The following is a 23,886-nucleotide window of genomic DNA, read 5'->3' as shown; positions in this document are numbered from 1 at the left end:
AAACTGGAACAAAAGGTTTTGCAAGGGTTTATTTTGCAGAATTATCAACACATATGTTTTGAAAAATGAAAAGCTTTAATAAAAAAACTAAAAATTATAAATAAAAAATAAAAATAAAAAAGCTATTATTTTTAAAAGAAAAAAAGAAAAATCAATGAGTGACATTTATGCTTATATTTTCAAGGGTCATTGAGGATGAGCTGAGTGATTATTAACTGGAAAAAAAATAGGATTACAATAGGAGAGAAGAGAGAAATTTGGTTCTTTTTGCACTGAATCTACTTCAAATGGTAGACAGATTCAGTGTATTCATCAGTCACACACCATTCTGTTGTGTATAATGCTGTAAAATAGAAATAAAGATCCTGCCAGATTCATTGTTTTTGACTTTTAGGACAATTTAAAAGCAAACATGTTATACCTATAAGAGGCAGGGTACCTGGGGAAAAATATGCTAGTGACCCACAAGTATATTTTGCCATACAGTTATTAGGAATAGGAATATAAAAAAGTAGGAAGAATGTCCAAAAAATGGTAAATAAATCTCACTAAAAACACATTATGAATTCTCATTAACTCAATTTAAATGAGTTCTTTTTTCAAATCTTTCAAGAATATGATGTAATGGATAGAGGGACTGAGGACTATATAGCTACTCCTAATATATTAAAAACAGAGAAGTACATTATGTAAAGTTGGCACCATATGGAGAGTCTTCCCAAAAACATAACTAAAAATCTCATTAGGTGATATGGAGGGCTTTTGTTCAGGTAACTGGAGAAAATAATCATTTCAATGAAAGTATGGACCCATTCATATATCAAATATAGTCAAGAATAAGACCACAATATCAAAGAAAAATATCTTTCATCTGTGGTAGAGAAATGTCTATTCTTAAAATAGTAAGAAGTTATGATTGGCACTGAAAGAAATGTTTTTGATGCTCTAAAGGTAAGCCTGTGAATTAATAATCAGCAGTTGATGTTATTGTCTCAAATGTAGAAGTTGGGAACTAAAAAAAAAAAAAAATAGCTTTAACGTCACTTAAAGCTATGCCAATGTTATCTTTCTGTATCTATGTTTAACACAACAAATGGAAGCATGAATGTATCAAGATTTATAATTATTTAAACAAGCTGAAAAGCATTTATATGGAATGCATTATGATGCTACCCTGCCATTTGGTAGATTTTCTCAATTGAACAGATAATTATTATCTAACAATAAACAACTGGATAATTATGAATTGCAGATGTGAAGATAGCTACTTAGAGTTGGAACTACTAAATTAATTTCTTACAGTCAACCTAGCCCAGAGCTACACCTGTCCTGAAAACAAAAGAAAGAATTAGTAAGAGAAATCCAGTATTTTATTTGTCACTTAGAGCTTTGAATATTAACAATTTAGTATTTCTGGTCATGTTGCACAACCTATTTGTTGACTTTTTTTTTTTTTTTTAATGCAGATAGGCAAAAGGCCCAATGTTCAGGAAAAGACTGTAGAAAGTACTTAAATCCTTTCAATTTCCTAATTAGATGGGAAATATTTTGCATTTCAATTTCAAGTGATCTGACAAAGATATTTAAACTTATTTTAAAGTGCTGATGTTGTCCCAGAGAGAAATGATTATTTTTCTTTTACATTGATGACCAGTTGATACAAGTGGAAATCCAGGTTTCTTTTTCTTTTCTATTTTCCCATTCAAAATTCAGATTCTCAGAGAAATTTTTGACCTTGCCCAAAGAATTCACCCCATTCAAATCATCTTATCTAGGTGGAATTCTTACCCCACCATTGACTGGGTGGAAGATAGATCCTTTTGTCTAGATTGCCCTAGACAGGAATGATCTGGATCTTCTCTTTGTCCAAGAGTGACATGATGAAAGTCATATCCCCAAGCCCTCATTAGAATAAGCCCACTTCTTATCATAATATCCATTCTTTCATTGTTAACCAATCAAGAGTTGATTTCTACCCATCTGGAATATTCACTCTTCCAAGGGTATATAAATATTGGGTAGCATCATGATTTGTCTTTGTTTCATGAGATAAAGCTAAATGACCATCATTATACCTGCTACCCATAATTAATAAACTTAATTATCAATTACCTTGAAATGATATCTCTCAGACTTTTCAATATATCATATCTCTAAATGAAATCAGCTATGAGAAAATTTCAAAAAAGAATTGTATTAAATAAACATATACTATCATAAACTGCTGGCCTAATGCTTAGTTTTAGTGGTCATTTTAAAGTTTCTAATGCCTAAAGACTACATTTTTATCTCCAAAACACTCATTAAGCATTTTTCAAAAATCAATTTACCTGCGATGACTGATGGCAAAATGGGTTAGTAGGTTTCTGCCCACAGAGAGCAGATGCTGAAGTGCTAGACACAGACTCTGGCTGGGAAAGAAAAGTTATGAAACCACTAGTAAATAGACATGCAGTTTACACAGAATCCATAATGAGGAAGTTTAGTTTAAAGTGGTGCACACAGATATAAAAAGGCTTATTCACATGTGATCATAGGTTTTTATTAGCACAGAAGTTCATTTAGAGAAAAATCTATGAAAGTATATTGTTCTCTACTGCTTGTTAAGATAATATAACAGGTAATCACTGAATGTTCCATTTATCTACTATTATGAGCTGTTTCTCTTTAATGAGTTTTTCCTGAATCCTTTGTGACCATAATAAATTTATAAAATAGTCTGAATTAGACCTCCAGAGCCACCAATACATCTTATTGATTGGCTTTTTCAATAGGACTTTTCAAATTTATATAAATTAAACTAGAAATGATTTCCAAATGGATTCTGTATTTAAAAAAAAAAAAAATCTTGCAACATGTCTCTAAGATTTTAAGAATCACTATCTTTGTTTGCATAGACAATTAGAACCTTCATTATATTATAAATCAAATAAGATTTTCATATGCCTCTTCTACACTTTGCAGATGCTTACCCTCATTCTGTTTATAATGCTCTGTACCATAAAGAGTACAGGGTTGCCTGCTTTCCGTATGGCTTCCACAGCTTGTTCATGGCTTGCATCTCTGAGGTCCACTCCATCCACCTGCAATGGAAGGCCTCAGCTTAACATTATAAGAAGCTAAAGTGAAATGGAGCATTTTTGTAGGTCTCAGGAGCAAGAATCATTTATCAGGAAGGCATCAGGAATATCTATTCAAAGCTTTGAAAGAATTTTGGCATTTTGGCAAGCTCTAAAATCAGCTTTGTTGAAGATGTGGTTTAATCCATGCATTTGCCATAAGAAATTCAGGACTTCAAGTAAACCTGAGTGACAAAAATGAACTGAAAATTCTTTATTTTTCTTAATTTTTTTTTTTTTTAGATAATGGATGTATCAGTGTCATTTAAGAAATGATATAAAGAAATTCAACAGTTAAATATCTTTTATTGTGAAAATCTTTTTACTTCTTTCTTTACCATTTAAAGATGGCTAAATATATTTCCTGTAGAATAATAAAGATTATTTTCCCCTCCCCTTTTCCTTCCTGTCATTCTCTCTTATTCAATATGAAGAAAAAAATCTATGCTGATGCCCAGGAATAGTCAATATTATATAGTAAAGATAGTAAAAAGAGGGTTTTTTAAATTTTTGTCTTGTTTTTGCAATAGACATGATAGTTACTAGAAACCAAAGAATGTGCTTATTTGTTAGTATTTTCACACAAAAAGCCTTAAAATAAAAGTGAAGGTTATATTTTGTCTCATATGACTTGTTTAACTCATAACCAAATGAGAGAAAATAGAGAAAGGAAAAAGAAATAGTCCAAAGATCAAATGTAAATCTGAGTGGGGAAATAAAAAGAAATGTAATAATCCTGGTTTTATCATGTCCAGTGATTATAGTTTGCTAATTCCAAAGAGCAAAGTCAAGGTCAACAGGGACAATTCTGTAAAAGAAAAAAATATGAACTATATGCATAGAATAGCATGTCTTTATAATGTGAATCACTTCCATTTGCATTAAAAAAATCAGCCAATAAGTGATTTGATTTATTAATTATGCCTCTTCCAGTGAACATTAACAAGTTTGGAACCTTGTAGAACTCCCATTCTTAACAGATTAGGATTTCTTAAGAGAGAGATGCCACTTCCTGTCATATTTAAAGATAGGAAAGTACCTTATTCTTTTAACTGCAAGGGGTTAATGCAACTGCCTAATTAACAAAGAATGCCCATTCAGACAATATTGTGCAAAAACAGAGGTTGTTTCTCTCTGAAAGAAAAATTTTCGACACATTGCCTTTTCTGATTGGATCAAAGAACTTTCTTTTTTGTATCATTTTGTATTTTGTATTATTGTAAAGGACATATGGAGAAATTTGCTTTGTGATATGGCAAAACAGAAAAAGGATATTCTTAGATTCCTAAGATTTTTCTGAAAGGTGATCAATGACAGATGGGTGGCTGTGAGTTATGGAGAAGGGAAGCATCAGCAACAAAATAGGAAAGCCCACCATTCTCCAATCTGCATGATGACAAAATTTTAAGAAGAAGGAAAAAAAAAAAGGAAGGAAGCTATCTATCTTCTCTTCCAATAAAGAATCATGGAATCAGTGACTTGCACAAGATCAAATAAGAATGTTTAGAACTGGGTTTTTCTGAGTCTGAGGTTGACTATAAATCACAGTAGCCTGCCTATTACAACTTAGGGTCTTAAGAGTTTATTTGAGTTCTGAGAGAAAATACTTTCTCTGGATCACACAACTATTATATACCATAAATATAACTTGAACTCAGGTTGTTTTGACACTGATATTACCTGATTTTCTCTCTTTAGAATAATTTAAATTTATATCTATATATATGATATACATATTTATGAAAGGCAGTGTGGCATAGTGGGGAAAATTATAGAGTAATGCAGTTACAGTATTTTGCTTCTGATCCTCATTATCCAAGTAACTAGAGACAACCTATACTATCCTTTCAGTGCTTAAAGCAGTTCCCTAGGAATTATCTACTAAGTAAAAAAAAGGCTCTTAGATTAGTTCCTACTCTTACAGTTGTCTATAATGGCAAAATCACACATTATAGCATATTTATATATATTTTTTTAAAAGCACAGACATGTTTGCATATGAAAAATTAAAGCTTTTGGCAACTATATAAAACATGGATGAAAGAAACCTTTTTCCTCTGTGGAACAAGAATTAAAGATGTTACAGGAATGATCCACTAAGAAAAGCCAAAAGCATCAAATTAACCTGAAAGAAAAAAGTGATTATAAAATTTTCCTTGCTTTACACAAGAAAAGGTTGTCGATTTAAGATAAACAAATTTACAGTTCTGTTTGTAAAAAGCTTTGTTAGTAAAAATCAATATTTTGTTTCCTTCAGAAAGTTCATCAATGGGTCTCCAAAAAACATCATCAGATACACATATACAGTTTTTTAAGGTGTAGAGAAATTTTTCTTATTGACTCATATTAGGCTCCATTATAATGTTTGAAAAATAGTGAAAATTCTTTTTCCTTAGAAAATAAAATAAAATATTAAGTTCAGGAAAATGACATTGAAGAATACCTCTATTATTCTATCTCCAGTTTTCAAGGTTCCATTTTTGCCAGCTGGACTATCTTCCAGAACATGTTTGATGAAGATACCCCTCATAACTTCACCATTGCTTAGCCGACTTCCCATCCCACGTCCACCAACAATGCTGATGCCTAGGGATTTGTTCGGTTCTCTCCACAGCTCAACCCTAACCAAAAACAAAAAAAGCAAAAGTTTCTGTATTCATATTGGTTTTGCAATAGTAACTCATCCAATTTCCTGAAAAAAACAATTTCTGTGTAATGAGTAGTAAAAAAAAAAAAAAAATCTATTTTTCTTTCTTTTCCTAAATATTTATTTCCTACATCTGGTATATATTCTGAACTTGTTTACTAAGATTTGCAAATATATGCAAGGAGTATATTTGTTTCCACTAAAGTTTTGCCCTAGTGCCTCAGTGGAGTATGGGAGGAAGTACTGTTTCTCAAAAGCTATGTCAGCAAACCATAGTTTGAAAAGTTCTAACAGGCTAGAAAGTCTTTGAACTGGCAAACAATTTTACGTTGTTTGTCTGAGGACCAGCCCAGTGAAGTCAGGAGAATCTCCTTATCAAATTAATACTTAAGGTGATGAATTTCTTAACCAAAGCAGCTAGCTCACTCAAGTCATCAGCTGTAATTATGGAAGAAATACCTATATCTACCAGTATGAAAATAGGGATCATAAACAGTGACAGAACTTGCCTACAAAAGCAGATTAAGTTCCTCAAAACTTAAACGAGAAGCTAGAAAAACAACCAAAATAATTTGAAAGCAGACAAGTACAAGGGAAAAGTATTTCATTTAGGCCTCTCTACAAGTTTGACCATAAGGAAAATGGGATAAAGAAAGAAATTAAGAAGAGGTAAGACTTAGTAAGGTTTATAAACTCCACACAACAATGAAATAAGTCATCTTTCAACAGTACTTGAAAGTTGACAAAGGATTTATTTCATATAGAGATGAGGTCTATAGTAATACTATTATTTCATTTTACAGTTGAAAAAATATTTTCTGAGTTTCAACTCAAAGCTCTTTCCTGACTCTTCTTTTTTAGCTTCTCAGTTATCCCAGCTGTTTCTTTGAGTATGATTAAAATCTTATTGCAGATGAGTAAAACACCTATATATCTAGCAGATTTGGTCTCTCTTTTGAACTCTAATCCAAAGGATTAATTACCAATTGTCTGTACCTTCAAATGTCTCACCACAATCCCCAAATTTCTCATTTTCAAATGGAACCAAGCATCTTCTCCCAAAAAAAACTACCCATTTTCTAAATCTCTGTTTTTGGATCTGTCATCTTGGAGCCATCTTTGACTCCTCTTCTTTTCTCTCCTACACTCAATTCTACTTCTCTTTCTCCTATATCCTTATCATTCCCTCTAAACGGCATCATTCTAGTTCAGTTCCTCAATCTGAGTTTTAGCACTCTAGACACTATTCTTACAGGAATGGGCTACTCTCTTATGAATATTCCTTGATACTCATTCCTCCTTCCATCATTTATATATGTCTTTTACATGTTTAATTTGATTTGTGAGTTCCCTCTGCAACTATTTTTGTTTTGTATGACAACCTTTTTTCTTTCTTATTCTAAATTCTTAGTCCTCAAAATTTCACTCTTAATAATTTTTCATCTCTTCTACATTATTTTCCTGTGTACAATTTGGGCCATGGTATCCCATCTATATTTCACTTAAATCTTTGAAATCTTTTCCCCCAAAACAAAAATATATGGCAGAAAATGCAAGCTTTCCTTTTTGTCTATATCACAAATTCTAACATAGAAAGCCATTTGCCCACAAGTTTCCAACTATTTTTACCCCAATAACCACTTCTTCCCTCTTAGGAATGAGCTCCAGAATTGCATTCTTTTTCTATTTTATGAAGAATAAAATTATCACTGAGACAAATTAAATTATTAGCTTCTCTGTTTAGGCAGAGAGACCAATTTCTGGATATGTGAAGTTTCCTATTAACAACTATATCAAAGTTTCTGTATCAGAATTGTGATTCCTAAACTCCTCATTTATTTCCTGCCTGCCCAGGTAATCTGTCAATAAGGACTATAATTTCTGTTTCTCCTTCCATTGATTTTTTCCCAAATACTTTCCATAATGCTTCATTTTTACATGGACACATTTTTTTTAAACATACAACACTACCTGCTAACCACCTTTATTTATTTCTTGATCTCTCCTCACAGTACCTCTTCTTTAATGAAATTCCATTCATTCCTGAAATCCTAGTCCAAAGGCACCTTAAGAAAACTTTCCAAAATTCTCATCCCTCTCTCATTACTTTTTTCCTGTGTTTTTGTATAATGATTACTTTTATTCATCTTTAATGCATTTATCAAGTAGCAATGTGTATTTTACCTACCTGTGCTTGTGCACAAGATTTAACTCCTACTAAATTATAAGGTCCATGAAGACTAAAACCTTTCTATCTCCTCTTTAACCAACATGCCCAAGCACAACACAGTTCTCTGAATATAATAACCACTAAATAAAAATTCCTTAAATTGATTTTATATTTTATTTCTAAGTCCCCGAAATGATAGTTGCCACATCTTTAAAAGAAGTATATATGTTAGTTCTTTTTTCCATTTAGCCAATAACCCATAAAGACACAATGTTATGTAGAAAGAACTGCTCAAAATAATCATATTTTGACTTATTTAGAAGAAGCTGTGAGGCATATCTTTATATTTGTCCCTTAATCATATTCTGTCCTATAATCTTATTTAACTCTTTGAGTTCAGGGACAAGTATTAGTCTTATATGCTTTATGCTTCAAACTATCAACCAATGTTGAAATATAGATTTATGTACTAAACTTGGAATCTGAGGGTCTAGGTTAAAAGTTTGACTCTGACATTTACTAACCAGGCTGACCTTGGAGAAGTTATTTAATGGCTCTCTGCCTCAGCTTCTTCAGTTATTAAATAAGGGGGTTTGACTAGATGACTTTTATGACACTTGTATTCCAATTCTAAATATAACATTATATGATCCACATATGTAGCCTTTTCATTACATGAACTTCCCTCTTTTCCTTTGGGCAACTAATTTATGTGATAGACAGACAGATAGATTGAATCATTTTAAAGTACTTAGAAGTATTGCCAGGCACTATTAAGTGTATGATCTATTATTGTATTATTAAAACTGTTTCTAATTTATAGGAATTAGCTTGATAGTAGATTTTTAGTTGATTTCCCCCCCCCCCCAGATATTTGAGTAGTTAATGAAATGAAACATGAATTCCATTCAATTCAATTTTTAAGACTTTCAGAAAAACAAAAAATCTACCATTTGGGTTTCATTTATTTTTTAATCATATAGACAAAGATTTATACAGAGCAATTTCCTTTAAGTCTCAGTTAAAATCCCACCTTCTGTTAGAACTTTCTCCTAATTCTCCTGAATCTTAATACCTTTCTTTTGTAATTATTTGCTATATATCATTTATATAGTTTGTACATAGTTATCTGTATAGCTCCTCCTCCCTTAAATTACAAGCTTCTCAGGGGAAAGGACTGAATTTTGCTTTTGTGTGTATGTGTGTGTGGGGGATGATTCTCATTTATAAAGAACTGCCTGGAATCCAGTAAGTAGGCATATAATAAATGTTTATTGACCAATTCATTTTTAAAATTATAACCACTGGTTTCCTATTCTCTCATTAACTCCACACACAGGTATTGTTTAACCATGGAGGCTCTCCCAGAACCAAATAAATGTGCTCTACCAGTCTTACAATAAATATATGTAGAATGAATGAATGAATGGATGAAAGAATGAGTATTCATTTGTGGAACATTGTTACATTATTAATATGCTTTGTATAGAAAGTTGTACCAGCTAAACCACTGCATGTCATAGTTCCTAGAGTGAACCATCATATGAATCTGAAACCACATGATAACTTTTTTTTTCTTTTCCTTTAAAAAAAAAATAATGAAATGAAGGTGTTTTGTATTTAAGTAAAGAAACCTAAAGACCATACTGCCCAGACCTTTAAGTATACATTACAAAGATTTTTCTCAATCAAAAACAATACTCACTTCCTCGGCTGACTCCAGTTACTACTGTAGGCTGCATTCTGAAGCTCACTTTCTTCTCCTTCTCCTTCCTCACGTTCTGGGAGTTCTGGGATTTCTCTGTAAAAGAGTGATACACTGAGTACTTTAAAATACTTTTAAAAACACCTACAGACTTCTTATCAGCAGTTTACCTGCTTCAGTGTGAGCATAAAATCCATAAAACAAGAGTTTTAACTCCTACTCACTCAACTCCTCTGTTACATGACTAGTCAAAAGCAAGAGATGATGATAAAAAAAGACTTACAATGAGTTTAATCAAAAGAAAGAGAATATATGTCTAAATCCAGAACTCTTATTCTGAGTCTGTAAACTTCTTTGCTTTAAAAACTTTTTGTAGTTGTACTTCAATAAAATTTATTGCAATTATTCTGTGTAATAGTTTTCATTACACCACCAATCATATTCATGATGCACTGAAGGCTAAAAACCCTTGCTCTAAGAACAAATGTGGATCCTGCAAAAAATCTATTTCCCTCCTACTGCAATAAGAAAAATATCACTTGGGTTTTAAAGAAAAAAATTATTATTTCATTCATTTATTTGGCAAATATTTATTCAAGGTTTCCCAAAAGCAGTACTTGGTACTTTAAGAGGTAGGGACACAAGAATATGCAAAGCACACTTCCTGTCCTCAAGTAGCTTATTATCTATAAATCAGTAGTCTCAAGCTAATTTTTCCCATGGGTTGATTCAACAAAACTTCTTTGAAAAAAATTAGCAAGAGTTTTAAAAGCAAGTGTTTTTCCTTTAACTATAAGAGAAAAACAGAAGATGCTTATGGCACAGCTGTGGCCCATCTGGAGTTACCAGACACATGCTACACTTCCTTACATAGGAAGTTTATTAGAATACAGGCTGTATGTATTTGGATGTTTCCCCCTTTCCATGTCTGCTACAATTTTGCTTTTTACCAAACACTAACGATATAACAAAACATATCTGGATCTTTGATTGGAATAAGTTATAATAGATACCAGGAAGGGAACACATTTTTTTTTTTCCTAAAGAGAAAACACTGCCTATGTCATTTTAAAATTACATTTAAAGCCTAATTAAATGACATATTTCAGGGGATTATTTACAGTAGCTGGACCTACTGAAAGACTGTCTAAACTCAAATTTGTCCCATTTCTGCAGGTGCACTGAGCTTTCCCATATACTGATTTTCAAATAAGCCAATGCAGAATAAAATGATGTTGTACCAATAACATGGTACAGTAAAAACACTGTATTAATATAAACAAATCCAGCCTGTCATTTAATACTTGTAGTACCTGGGAAAGTCACTTTGGGTTTCATTCTCTTCACTGATCTATCTATCATCTAATAGGTTGGATATGACCAGGAGTCCTTAACTTGGAGTCTATAGACCTGATTTTAAAAAAAATGCATATTATGATAACTGTATTCCTTTTTAATCCTATATTTTATTTAAGATATTTTTAAAAATCATCCTGAGAAGAGGTCTCTAGACCTCTTCACACAAAAACACACAAAAGAGTGAAAAATCCCTGGCCTAGATGTTTTTTTTTTCTTTAAATACCTCTCAATCTCTAATATTCTCTGGGTCGTTAAAAGGACATTATCAGGATCAATCATTTAAATAACTGATGATAATCTAATATTATGCAACTTATATAAAGACTTTTATATAGAAAACAAAAATAACTAATGTTCTGAAACATAAAGTGAAACAAAGTTTTGCAAAAGGAAACTTTGCCTAGGCTATTCTGAAGTGTTAATCTTATAGAAAATAACTATTTGGATTTTCTTTTTATTCATCATGTAGTATTATAAAGTTTCAGAGTAATTTTTTTCCCAGAATTGGAATTCAGGAAATAATTGTAGAAGTGGTTTTGATTCTTCTAGATATTAATGAAATGAGACTTTTTAAAATGTTAATGTATAAATAAATTTTAAATAAGGTTATTTTCAATTTGAAAAAATTTCATATTTGAAAATGCTTCTGTATTCCTTGTTGGTAGAGTATCACTGCAAAACTTTAGGGAAGAATATTATATTGAGCTAAACTATTCAGTTAATTAAAGAATCCATAAATCTTTTATTCACTGTGACATTTGTAATTAGAAATAAATTGACCTACAATGTGGTATTTTTCTAAAAAACCTTATTTAATATTCTGACATAATAAAGGAAAAAAATTATGGGGGAGAAAAAAATCATTCTATGAGCAATTCTCATTAAACATTCTATTTTTTTAAGTAGCAAATAGGTTTTACCTTAGAGTAGCAACCAACAAAGCTATTAAAATATTTTTTTATTGCTGGTACTTTTGGGTTCATATTGTATTTTTCATATTTTTCTCTATTTTCAAGACTAAACATTTACTTAGTATAAGGACCTTTGAAAATAACGATTTTGATGCAGTTTGGAAATCTCACTGTCATGGTATTACACAAAAGTTGTCCAATTGTGTTCAACCCTTTACAACTCAGGTTGGCATTTTCTTGACAAAGATACTGGAGTGGTTTGCCATTTCCTTCTTCAGATCATTTTATAGATAAGGAAACCAAAGCAAAAAAAAAAAAAAGATTAAATGGCTTGCCTAGGTAAGTGTCTGAAGTCAGATTTGAACTTAAAAAATTAATCTTCCTTACTTCAGAACTGTCACTCTATTCACTGCACCACCTAAGTGACCATACAAAAGTTTACAGAGTTCTAAGAACCTACCTGAAGACCAAAGAAGCAAATTTTAGAATAGTTGCTCACATCTAGAAAATATAAAAGTACTCCTGCTTCTAACCCTGTCCCTCACACATAAGTAAACTTTAAGACTTGAATGCTAGCTGAGAAATAATTTAGCATAGACATGAGAGGAAATCATCCTGTTTTATTCCTCCCTGATCCTTCATTTCAGTCTATGACTTCTCATAATCGTATTCTTCCTATTTCATAAGCAAAAAGTTGAGTTCAACCATGGTCTTTCAGTTTTAATAAGCTCTCTTTTTGTTGTCGTTAATGAAGAATATTTCAATTACCTAGCAGTATAAGATGAAAACACATCAAGAGACATTGTTTCTCCAGATTGATGTCCTAAATTTGTTCTGTACTCTTCCAAAAGTTCTGCAGGCACATAGGTAACCCTAAAAAAATAAGAAATCACATCAAAATAAAAAAGAGGTATCAAAGATCAGCTTAATGAAGAAAAAAATGAGAACCTTCCAAAACAGCAAAAATGCAATGTTACCATTCTTATTAGTCATGTTCATACAAAAGTTTAGCATCCTTTTCAGCAATTTGCTAAAAAAACAAACAAACAAACAAACAAAAAAAAAACAAGTGTAACATACTAAAACAAACCAAATTAGGAAGTTAAATAAAGCCTATGAAATCTAAGTATTACATGTAATTAAACATTTTTTAAATGCTATTTCCCATGCTTTGGATGTATTCTTTCCTCATTTCTGCCTATTAAAAACTATACCTTGATCTTTTTTTTAGTAAGCCTTCCTTGAACAATTTGTCTCTCCTCAGATTTACCTACTGCATTTTATCTGGCTCTTACTCTTATCACATTCTACATTGTATCATATTGGCATAAATGTAGCATATATCATCCAATTCAAAATGATTTATCCAATAACCTTTTAGTTGGCAAATGTTAGAACTTTTTTTTTTTTATCAATTTTCATATTTCTTAATCTTTTTTCATCAATTGACAATTCTGAACACTATCTCCTCCTCATTTTGCACCTCATCTGGGATTTTATTTCATTGTTCTCCCATCTATCTGACTACACCTCAGCTTCCTTTTGATGGTTTATTGTCCACATCACGCTCCCAAATAGTGGTTATACTCCAGTGATCTTTCCTTAGCCTCCTATTCTCATTCAGGACTCTTTAATCATCAGCTCCCAAGGTTTTAATAATCAAATCCATGCAAATAATCTTGGATCTCTGCACCCAACCCTAGACCTTCTTCTTCATATGCAGTCATATGTCACCAACTATCTATTGAACACTTTTAATTAGATGTCCTGTAAGTATCTCATCATTTCCAAAAGACAATTCATTATATATATTTTTTTCAAAATTCACTCTTCTACCAAACTACTCTATTTCTGTCAATGGTATCACCTATATTTGTATCCACATAGTGCTCCCTCACTCTCCCTCATCCCACATATCCAATCAGTTCCAAATCTTACTATTTCTACCTTTACAACATTTTTCAAGTTGTCTTCAATGACCCCAGTTCAGGTCCTCAAAACCTCTCATCTGTACTATATCCTCCAAATTTAGTTTCCCTATTTCATCTTGCCCCTCTCTATTCTACCTTCCACACAGACAACAAAATGACTTTTTTAAAGTATAGGTCCAACTATGTTATTCTTTTTTATTTTTATTTTATTTTTACTTTATGGAGTAAAATAAGCATTTCCACAATAGTATAACAAAAAGGATGATTGTATATGAAACTGCAAATCTTTATTAATGTAGTACAGTGATTAATCTAAGATCAAATGTCAACTCCTCTGTTGACATTTAAATCCATTCCCAATCTGGACCCCATTGCCATTTCTAGAGTTATTATACATTACTTTTCTTCATGTAATTTAAGTTCTAGTCAAACTGGCCTTCTTACTGTTTCAAATACTAACCTTCATTTGTTTTTCATAGACTGACTCTAGAATAGACTGTACCTAGAATGTCTTATATTATACTTCACCTTGGCTTCATATAATCCTTAGAATAATTCAAGATTCAATTCTAGCACCATTTTCTACATGAAACTTTTCTTGATCCACAGAACTACTAGAGTCTTTCTAGTCTAAAACATCTTTTATTTAATTATCTATATCTATCTATACACATGCCCTTTCTCTGATAGAATGTAATTTCCTTAATGTAAGCTCATTTTGTTTTGTAGGGATATAAGCAGCCACATCTTTCCACTGAAAGTTCACAGGAAACTATGACAGTAGTAAATATTGAAATTTTTTGGAGATTCCCATTGTAAGGAAATCATTACTTACAATGATTTCTTTGTATTGGAAATAAGACAAGCTATGAAAAGCTTCAAACTCTTCTAATTTGTCCAGGTTCCAGGACAGATCAAATTTAACAGCACACTGCACTGGCCTTGCCTATCCAAGTTGACTTTTATGCCTTTTGAATATGTAAACCGGTCAGTTCAATTAGCAAGCACTGTGAAGGATCACATAAAAACCCTATCAAATGGTGTGAGTCTCAAACTCTGAAATATGGCATTAAATTGTTTAAATTATGTCAAAAATCTCTTCATCTTCACAAGCTTCCTCTATTGATATTTCAGGAAAGTTAACTTGCCATTTACAATATAAACATTCATTTTTTCAATCACTAAATGTTCCAGGAATAACTACTGCACTGTACTAGGTATTGCTTCCAACTGCTATATGGATTGCTCAGTATCCCACTGTGGGCAAAGTATTTAGGTTTTGCCCCATTATGTTACTTAGTGCACCATACTTTGGGCTCCCCAGTTGGAACTTGAGCTATAGATCAATGAGTAATGTGGCAAGTTAAATATATTAAATGAGATCAAGTCTGTGTATTCATGTAACTAAAGTGTACTTATGGACCAACAACTGCATGATACAGAGATTATAAATAATGTGAAAAATACCTACAAAATCAACATGAGGGTGATATTTACATGAAAATTCAGTATTTTCTGGCAAGACTGAGGATTAGCTTACTATGGTACATAAAATGAAAACCACTCAAGTGACTTAATTTATCAATTGAAGAAGTTATATAGTTTTATGTGAGGGACTCTATTCCCTTTCACCCTTCAATACCCATCACTAGGTCATGTTAATTAGCATTCTGTCTCAAAGCACTAAGGTGCTATGTAGGTTTTTTGTTATTCTAAGATATATCAACCTTATGTAACCACTTCCTTTGCATAGATTATCGCCAGATGACATACATTAGGCCATGAAAGAGAAAACAAAATTTATCAGATTTAGTTTCAACCAAGAATTCAGGAGACCTAAAAATTCTGGGCCCAAATTTGATAGCTGTTTGACCTTGGTATGCCAATTTAATTGTCTTATGGAACTTTAAGAAGGCATGACATATGTAAGACAAATGACAACAAGGAGAGTGCAGTACATTCCTGAGATCCAAATAAGGAGCCCAACAAGTGTAAATATAAAGGCCAAGCTATGTAGTACTACAATATATTCAGATTGATAAAGTGCAAGGGACTAAAATGAGTAGAGAAGTTATTACAGAGGCAGAGATTAAAGCAAAAAAGTGAAGATACAAAGTACAATAGAGGGAGTGCTGGATTATTTCTCAAACTTGATCTAATTCCCCAGAACTTCGCATGGATGTCCCAGCTCCCATTCTGAAATCAACTCTGGGCTATGTTCCCTTTCATTTCACCTGACAAGCAAAGCCATGGATTCTTACATTAACCATTAAATTCATCTAATCTTAAAAATACTAATGAAGAGCTAGACATTTGCCTCACAAACGTGTTTTATGAAGCTATAAGAAAGAACTGAAACTCTTTAGCAGAAATAATAAAAATCTGAATTGTAAATCCTGCAAAAGCAGAGTTTCTGTTTTATCCATCTTCCTCAAAATCTAGAACAATGCATTACATATTTCTTCCCCACCTTATTCCTGAACATCTTTGGTGGGGGAAAAGAGTTAGTCAAACCAGTGGCTGCATGTTTTGGGTACTAATGCTCTCCAGAAGACATTTGAAATTCAAAGTTAGAATCTAACAGATCTGACTAGGCCATCAAGAATTTAGTCATATACCCAAAACTATACAGCTAGTTTAACAGAGCTAGACTTTATCCTTACTCTCTCATTATGGTATGTTTGTTGAACAAACAAGTGAATAAGTGAATGCCATAAAGAGTCCAGAAAATATGAGGGAAATGAGTACTTAAACTAAAGGCCTACAGAGTCTATATGAGATAGGTAACAGTTCTAAAACTTTTGTCAATTTTCAAATTATAATAAAGAAATCATATAGAAAAATCTAGGAAAGAAATGAGGAAAGAATATGAGAACCCAATGGAGAGACAACAATACCCAAGGAAACATTCTCAGTTTATGTATGAGATGCTAAACATGCATACAAGTGTTGTGTAAAGAGCTTTGTTCTAGATCCTTTTCTCATTTTCCTCTATTGACCAATAAAAGCTCTCCAGAGATGCATGCTAGAAAGAAATCTGAGGAGGAAAAGGCAGTTTCATAAGTATTTATTCACAGAACAAAGAAGAGAATCAGCAATACCAACACACCAAAACACAAGGCTACATATAGTGCAACAAGGGCACCCAACACACACTTGGCCATATAATCACACAAAATAACCTCTAAACCAACAACAAAAAACTGAAACTGTGTTATGCACCACATATGGAACACATTGAAGACAACTGATTTGACAGCCAGTGTTAAAAATATATATATACACTTAAAAATAAACTAATCTTCAGTAACACACAAAAAGGCGAAAAAACAAAAACACCAATAACAGCATTAGTGCCGTAGAAAATGTGACATGGAGATCAATCCAGATACCATGTAGAACTCACATATAGGATTATCCTTTTAAAAACAATCTTGAAAACTCAACATTTAGAAAATACAGTTTTTAAATGGGTAAACAATTATTAATCTGAAAATGCAGCAACCATTTTCCAGCCCTGCTAGAATTTATGCTTAAATTTGAATAAGTAAACAGCTGAAATGTATATGCTGAATCTATATCTGGATGCATCCCTGCTTTTGGATGTTATAAAAGCATGAAATGGTTTCACAGACAAATTGCAACATATAGCAATAATGAGCTTTTGAATCGCCAATACTCACACATAAAAGGGGGCCTGATCATCAGCAGGTGCTGGAGAAGATCTAGAATGTGAAGCATACGATGCAGCATCTTTTTACAATGGTGTTAACAAATGTCAGTGTCTTGTGCTGAATGTGAGATGCATACATATGTAGTTAAAAGTGTGTGCTCCTGTTCTTCCCCCTTCTTTCTACCTCCCTCCCATCTACACCTCCCCCGGAAAGCATCTGCTCTTTACTGGTGTCTATAGCAGTGATTATTAACAAGCATGGAAAAATGTAACTGCAATCAATCTTTTCTTCCTTGATCAGGAATTCATCCCACACTTTAGGTTAAGGCAGGTGAATTCTGATTCAGCTCAGTAATTATCTGGCAGATGTTACTAGCAGCTGCTGCTAAGCACAAAACCCTGGCTATTATTACAGAAATATAAGGGATCCTGGCAAGGTGGAGTGAGAAGTGAAACAGAATGCATTCTGGTGAGGCTACACATCTGGTTTTCCCTAGAAAATAATGAAACCTGGAACTTAAACTGGCTGTTCTTGTACTCTTAAAACTCAAATTCTATTTTTCTTTATACACACACACATACACACACAGTTGCCATGTATTGTGACTTTGAAGAATACCCAAGAATTTTCTCAACAAACGCAGCATTTCATAAAACCAAGCACCTTTATATTTTGTTTCAAGGGATGAATTTTTTTAGATCTCCTTTGAACAAGTTATCCATAACACAACAAAAAACATTACCGACATCTCAAAATTTTTTCCTCCTTTGTAGGAAGAAAGCCTACTCTGAGCTCTCAATAGTTGGAAATTTAATCCAAAGTTGACATGTCAGTAGTCCAAAGGTGAAGAGTTTTTGCTCCTGAAGGGTAGAATATGAGGAAATGATATTTCCTTTGGGAAGATCAAATAGGATCCAAGGCAGTTGGTACTGGAAGAACACTAAGTATAAATGCCCTCTTTCCCCAAGACTTGTGATAGCTGACAAAATGGATGAATGTTGTTCTTGTTTTCTTTTTTGTTTTTTGGAGGTTTTTCTTAGCACCCATTCTAATGTGGGTTATAATGTATAAACATATCCTACCTGCTTTGTATTCTTTGCCCACTGAGCCAAATTTTATAGCCATCTGAAGTAAGACTTGGTGGTAATATATGATTATCCACTCCTCCCCCCCACCCCCAATAAGATTAGCAAATTTTTTCTTTATTTTTTGGCAGTTATGTGTCAGATGTTTTCTTTAGGTATTTTTGACAATCAGAGTAAAGCTATTTTTAACATTAAATCAACAAATTCTGGTAAGAAATTGAAGGAAGAGATAACAAAGAAGAGCAGCAAATTCATTTGTGAAGAAACTATGGAATTCACCTCCATCCTTTTAAGCTATCAATAGGAACTGACTGAGGTATGTCATTCCAAATTATATTCACAAGGGTTCTATTCACATAAATGTTTGCCAATAGTGCAATACAGTAGAACATGGAGGATAGCAGATATTGCACTCTAATTCAAATATCTCAGGAAAAGGAAAAGTGATCTATATTAGCTCCAATAACCAAAAACAAACAAAAAAAAACTTGTCATAAAATAGCAAAAGAAAAGACTCAAGTTACCACATTATCCATAATCCATGCCAGAGGTAAGCTGTACAAATTAATATTTTCCAAAAAGTGGCTTTTTTATCCCTTTATATCCCACTTTATTTTTTGAAGAGAAATGAATGATAGTATAAAAGACACTGAAAATAAGACATTATTTTTCCATTATGTACATAATTAGATAACATTTATAATTTTCATTTGTATTTAAATTGTGGTTAAGATTATTAAAATTACATGACCTGATTTTTAAACTGAGCATTAATCAAAACATGCAAATATTGGAAGACCATTAACAAAGTTAGGAAAAAGATATTGTTGTATAATAGTAATACCTTTTTTGTATGTAACCAGCAGAGTCAACTAGAAAAAATGTCTTAAGATATATTGCTGCTTTTTATTGAAAGGAGAATGAAAACCAGATTGCAATTGTGGCTTTTCTTTGTGAAAATTCAAATACTTTCTTTGTAGGAGAACCAGTAATATAAAATGCATGTAAGTAAAATAATGTGCAGTGCAAAAAACCAGTTACATAAAGTAATCCTAACTCTAGTTCCAGATGAACATCATGCTTGGGTGCTTATGAACATCAGATCTGGCACTATTATATTCCCTATACAGGAATAAAAAATGCTCTCAATGTCTAGGATCAGAGGATTCTCAGAAATAAGAATGAGGAAGCCAAGACATACAGAAAGGTGACATGAAAGAGGTAGGAAATAAAAAAAATTAGGGTTCAAACTCAGATCTTCTGACTCAATGGCTTCTTGTTATCACAACTAAGCAAGGCTGCCTTTAATGAAAGGCCCTTAGCTATGCCCTTAGCAATTTGTGGCTATAAAACAAAAAAGACTGATTTGGATGTGGCTTAAGGAATCAGGCTCAGTACTTTATAAGTGTACATCATTTGACGGATTTAGTGAAGCTAAAAAAAAATTAACAATTTGTCCTCTAAGGATACTTATTATTTGGGAATATAAATCTAAAAAATACATCACAGCTTATCTAATTGAACCCTTTTGTTTGATAGAGAAGGAAAATAAGGCTGGAGGTTTTTTGCTTGCTTCATTCTGTTTTATATGACCTACTAAAATCAAAAAGGTTATGCCAGAGGCAGGATAGGATTAGACAAGGGTAGACTAGAGAGATTTCATTGGGAGATAGGAAGATTCTTCCAGGTCTGTTTTGGAGACTCTCTGATCAAGGTGTCTAGCTCTGAAACTTCCTTCAGCATCTATATCCATGGGTGTCCTAAAACTCAATCCAGTTGTTTTGTTTTTGTTTTTGTTTTTCTTAAGGGGCTCCTCACTTGTGGAATTTATCAAGGGCCCAGTCACCAAAACTTCCAATGTTTTCAGAGTGACAGGTTGAGGGGCAGAAAAGGCCTGTGCTACATATCCTCAAAGTACAGCTAAAGTAAACAAAAAACAGTAGTGTTTAAATATAAATAGCTAGTGTTATGCAGTAAGAAAGAGAAATAATGTAAGGAATGCAATAGTTAACAAGGATTTTTTTTTTTTTTAATAAAACTCAATGTGATGTACCGGGTATCTAAGGAGAAATGACTGTATAAAAACATGACAAAACATTTAAAATATATAATTTACTAGGTTATTAATATTTAATAAATGTTATATTGATTGAAAGATCTATAACTCAAAGAAAATTGAAAAGCACAAATTTTAATGATTTCAAATCCTCTGATTTTTCAAGTCAAATAGGCCTTTCTGTTTTTAATTTTTTTTTCAAAACTCTTTCCAACTATTACTTACTTTATGTCAGATCCAATGAGAGAATGTCTCCTTAACATGGCTCTTGCCTGGGCACTAGTTAGATTGGTGGTAGATTCTTCATTAATGGATAAGATACAATCCCCTACACCAATTCGACCATCGCGACTGATAGCTCCACCATGGATGATACTTCGAACTATGGTTCCTGAGCCATCTTTGTTGGAACTTACTGTCATCCCTATGAAAAAACAGAAATTTAGGATTTTGTTGTGTACATAAGTTTTTAATATTTTAGCCAAATGAGGACTATACATGACAGAACAAACTGGCTTTTGTTAGGTTATTTAAAGCTAGTTGAGGAAGGGGGGAAGCCATCCAACTACCAGGGGAAAGAATTAATTTAATTTTTTTAATTAAATTACTTTTAAATTAATTTAATCCCAAATTAAATTTATTCTAATTTAATTTTAAGTTTTACTAAAGATAAAATGTTCAATATTCACAATTTTAAAAACTAAATGGGTCTCTATCACAGAACAGATCAGTTAATAAAACATGCAGTCCTTTGACTATCCAATCAAGAAGATAACACCATCCCCTAAATTGTTTTTTTTCTGCCAATGTTAAGAAATTTCCCGATTCAACTACACTGACCAAAAAAAAAAAAAAAAAAAAAAAAGTCAGCAATATAGCCTACTGCAAGCCATTTCTAATGGGCTGACAATAGTTCTTTCAGGACTCAATTCATTTAGCATTTACTTCTCCCTTTTTATTTTTAATCTCCTTAGTAAAAAACAAATTTCTCAAAGATAAGAACTATTTTTGTTTTTGCCTTAGGCTACTCCTCTCCTAATCTGGTATTTTGCATATACAAGGTACTTAATAAATGTTAGGTGAAGTTGAATTGAAATATGCAACACCAGGGCCAGTTTAAATTACAGATGCAATGATGATATTAATTCACATGTTTGTAACTATTCAAGGTCTACAATGCACTTTCTCAAAATAACACTAAGGCTGAGCACTAATATATTCCCATTTTACAAAAATAAATAAATAAATAAATAAATAAATAAGGAAACTAAGATTGAGAGGGTTATGGCCAAAGCTCATACTACCAAAGCATGGGGGACCAAAGCATTCTTTTTCAGCCCTATTACCATGACTCCTAGCTAAAGAGTCAAGAAAGAGGCCAAAGCCAGCTGATCTGCATAGCTGTTGGATTCGAAACAGCAATCAAACAATAAACAATTAAAGCCTTGTTTTATATCAGGCATCCTGCTAAATGCCAGTGATACAAAAAAAAAAATAAAAAAAAAAAAAGCTGTCCCTTCATTCAAGAAGCTTACAATTCAGTGGAGAAGACAACATGCAGATAAATTGCTAAATGGAAGACCCATACAAATTAGATGGAATGTAACCTTATGGGAGAAGGCTCTAGAAGCTGAGGGGACTAGGAGAGGTCTCCAAGCTAAGTGTTTTTGCTGTTGTTTTAATGAATCTTGAAAGAAGCTCGGGGATTCTTCTATATGAAGGAGAAGAAAGAAAACATTCTAGGTTCAGTGCAGCCTGGTGACATCCCATACAAGGAAAAGAAAGAAAGCCAAGTAAGTGAGATACTAAAATATGTGATTGGGAGGAAAGATCGGAGGCTGGAAAGGTAGGAAAGGACTAGGACATAAAGAGCATTAAATGGCAAACAAAAGATTTTATATTTGATGCTTTTTATATTGCTTGTTTAAGGCAGCAAGGAGTCTGCAGTTTACTGAAAAGGCTTGAATGACATGATCAGAATCATGCTTCCGGGAAAATAATTCTGATGGCTTTTGGAAGATAGATTGCAGGGAGAGGCTTGAGGTTGGGAGACTAATAACAAATTCAGTCAATTCAGGTCTAGCACATGTGAAGCAGGGACCCTGAAACTCTCCTTCAACTCTGCCTCAGTGAAAGACACCCCCCCCCACCCCCACCCCCAGAGAATCAGATAAAGTGGTTTATCTAGGTGGGTTGGTTCAGTCCTGAGCTAAAGAATTCTAACCCTATTGAATTAAAGAGACATTCAATTCTATTCAAATTCCAGCCCAAGCTGAAACCCAGCTGGTAGATAAAAAGAGCCAACTTGGACCAACTCCTTGCAGAGGTCCTGACATGCCATACTATGCCATCCTATGCCAAGGAAACCTCTGCCCACTGGAATAATATTCTCTTCCAGTGTTACTCTCTCTTTATCCTCACCTATATCCCTAATTGAGACTTTATGCCTCTCTGTCAGGATTTCTCTATGCCTCTCTGTCAAGATTTCTCTACTAGAAACTTGACTTCTCAATGCCTATAATAAACCTCTTTTACCAATCTAGGTTTTGGGGTCTGTGAATTCCTTTACCGAGAATCTGTTCTGCCATAACGGGGTTCCTCAAAACTCCCTACCCTTGAGCCAAGTCCCAGGGGGTGTAGGGGAGCCAAACCTCTCCATTTGGTTCCCTGAACCCCCAACCTGCCACTAGACCATACCATCTAACTCCCTGATCACCAGAAACCCTAATCTTATTTTGGTTCCCTAAATCTAGACCTCATCATTTCATTTCCTGACAAAAGGGAACCCCAAAACCTAAAACTCATCACATGGACTATGAGTTATGCTAAGCACAGATCTGGAGTTCAGTTTCCATGACTTTTTCAAATTCTGATTCTAAATTAGCTGTTCAGGAGGCTGTCAAGACAGCCCCACAAAGAATAGTTAGTAATTGCTTTATCTAAGCCTGCATTCTCTTCTTCTCTCCTATCCATTCCACATAGGACTGCCCAGAGATCTGATTCTGTGACTTCCTTACTTAACCAACTTGAGAAACTCCCTATTGCCTTTCAGATAAATATTTAAACTCTTTTTGTTTAGCTTTTAACAATCCTGTACTTCCTGACCCCAGTATATCTCCCTAGCTTTAAAAAGCATTACTCCCACTCTCATAACCTCCGAGCAGCCAAACTGGTCTATTTTTCACAGATGTTATTCTATCTCCATTCTCCTTGTCTTTACATTAGATGT

At 33.0% G+C, this 23,886-nt stretch overlaps 1 protein-coding gene across 24 annotated transcripts in view; it reads right to left on the bottom strand.

The window, feature by feature from the left end:
• MPDZ (multiple PDZ domain crumbs cell polarity complex component) overlaps positions 1–23,886 on the bottom strand; it is a 211,983-nt gene that overhangs the window by 61,662 nt on the left and 126,435 nt on the right. For 9 of the 24 annotated variants that reach the window (XM_031961670.1, XM_031961657.1, XM_031961663.1 and 6 more), the window contains 7 exons: positions 20,883–21,081; positions 17,526–17,567; positions 12,680–12,784; positions 9,642–9,737; positions 5,563–5,740; positions 2,973–3,083; positions 2,331–2,411 (listed from right to left, as the gene is read on the bottom strand). In XM_031961670.1, coding sequence (XP_031817530.1) covers positions 2,331–2,411; positions 2,973–3,083; positions 5,563–5,740; positions 9,642–9,737; positions 12,680–12,784; positions 17,526–17,567; positions 20,883–21,081 — 812 coding nt within the window. The remainder of the gene's footprint in view (positions 1–2,330; positions 2,412–2,972; positions 3,084–5,562; positions 5,741–9,641; positions 9,738–12,679; positions 12,785–17,525; positions 17,568–20,882; positions 21,082–23,886) is intronic. The other 15 variants (XM_031961699.1, XM_031961706.1, XM_031961703.1 and 12 more) reach the window with 5 other exon arrangements.

Source organism: Sarcophilus harrisii, chromosome 1 (genome assembly GCF_902635505.1).
Source record: "Sarcophilus harrisii chromosome 1, mSarHar1.11, whole genome shotgun sequence".
Lineage (NCBI taxonomy): Eukaryota > Metazoa > Chordata > Mammalia > Dasyuromorphia > Dasyuridae > Sarcophilus > Sarcophilus harrisii.
Note: the sequence above shows the minus strand (reverse complement) of the source record. Positions and strands in the feature narration are given on the sequence as shown.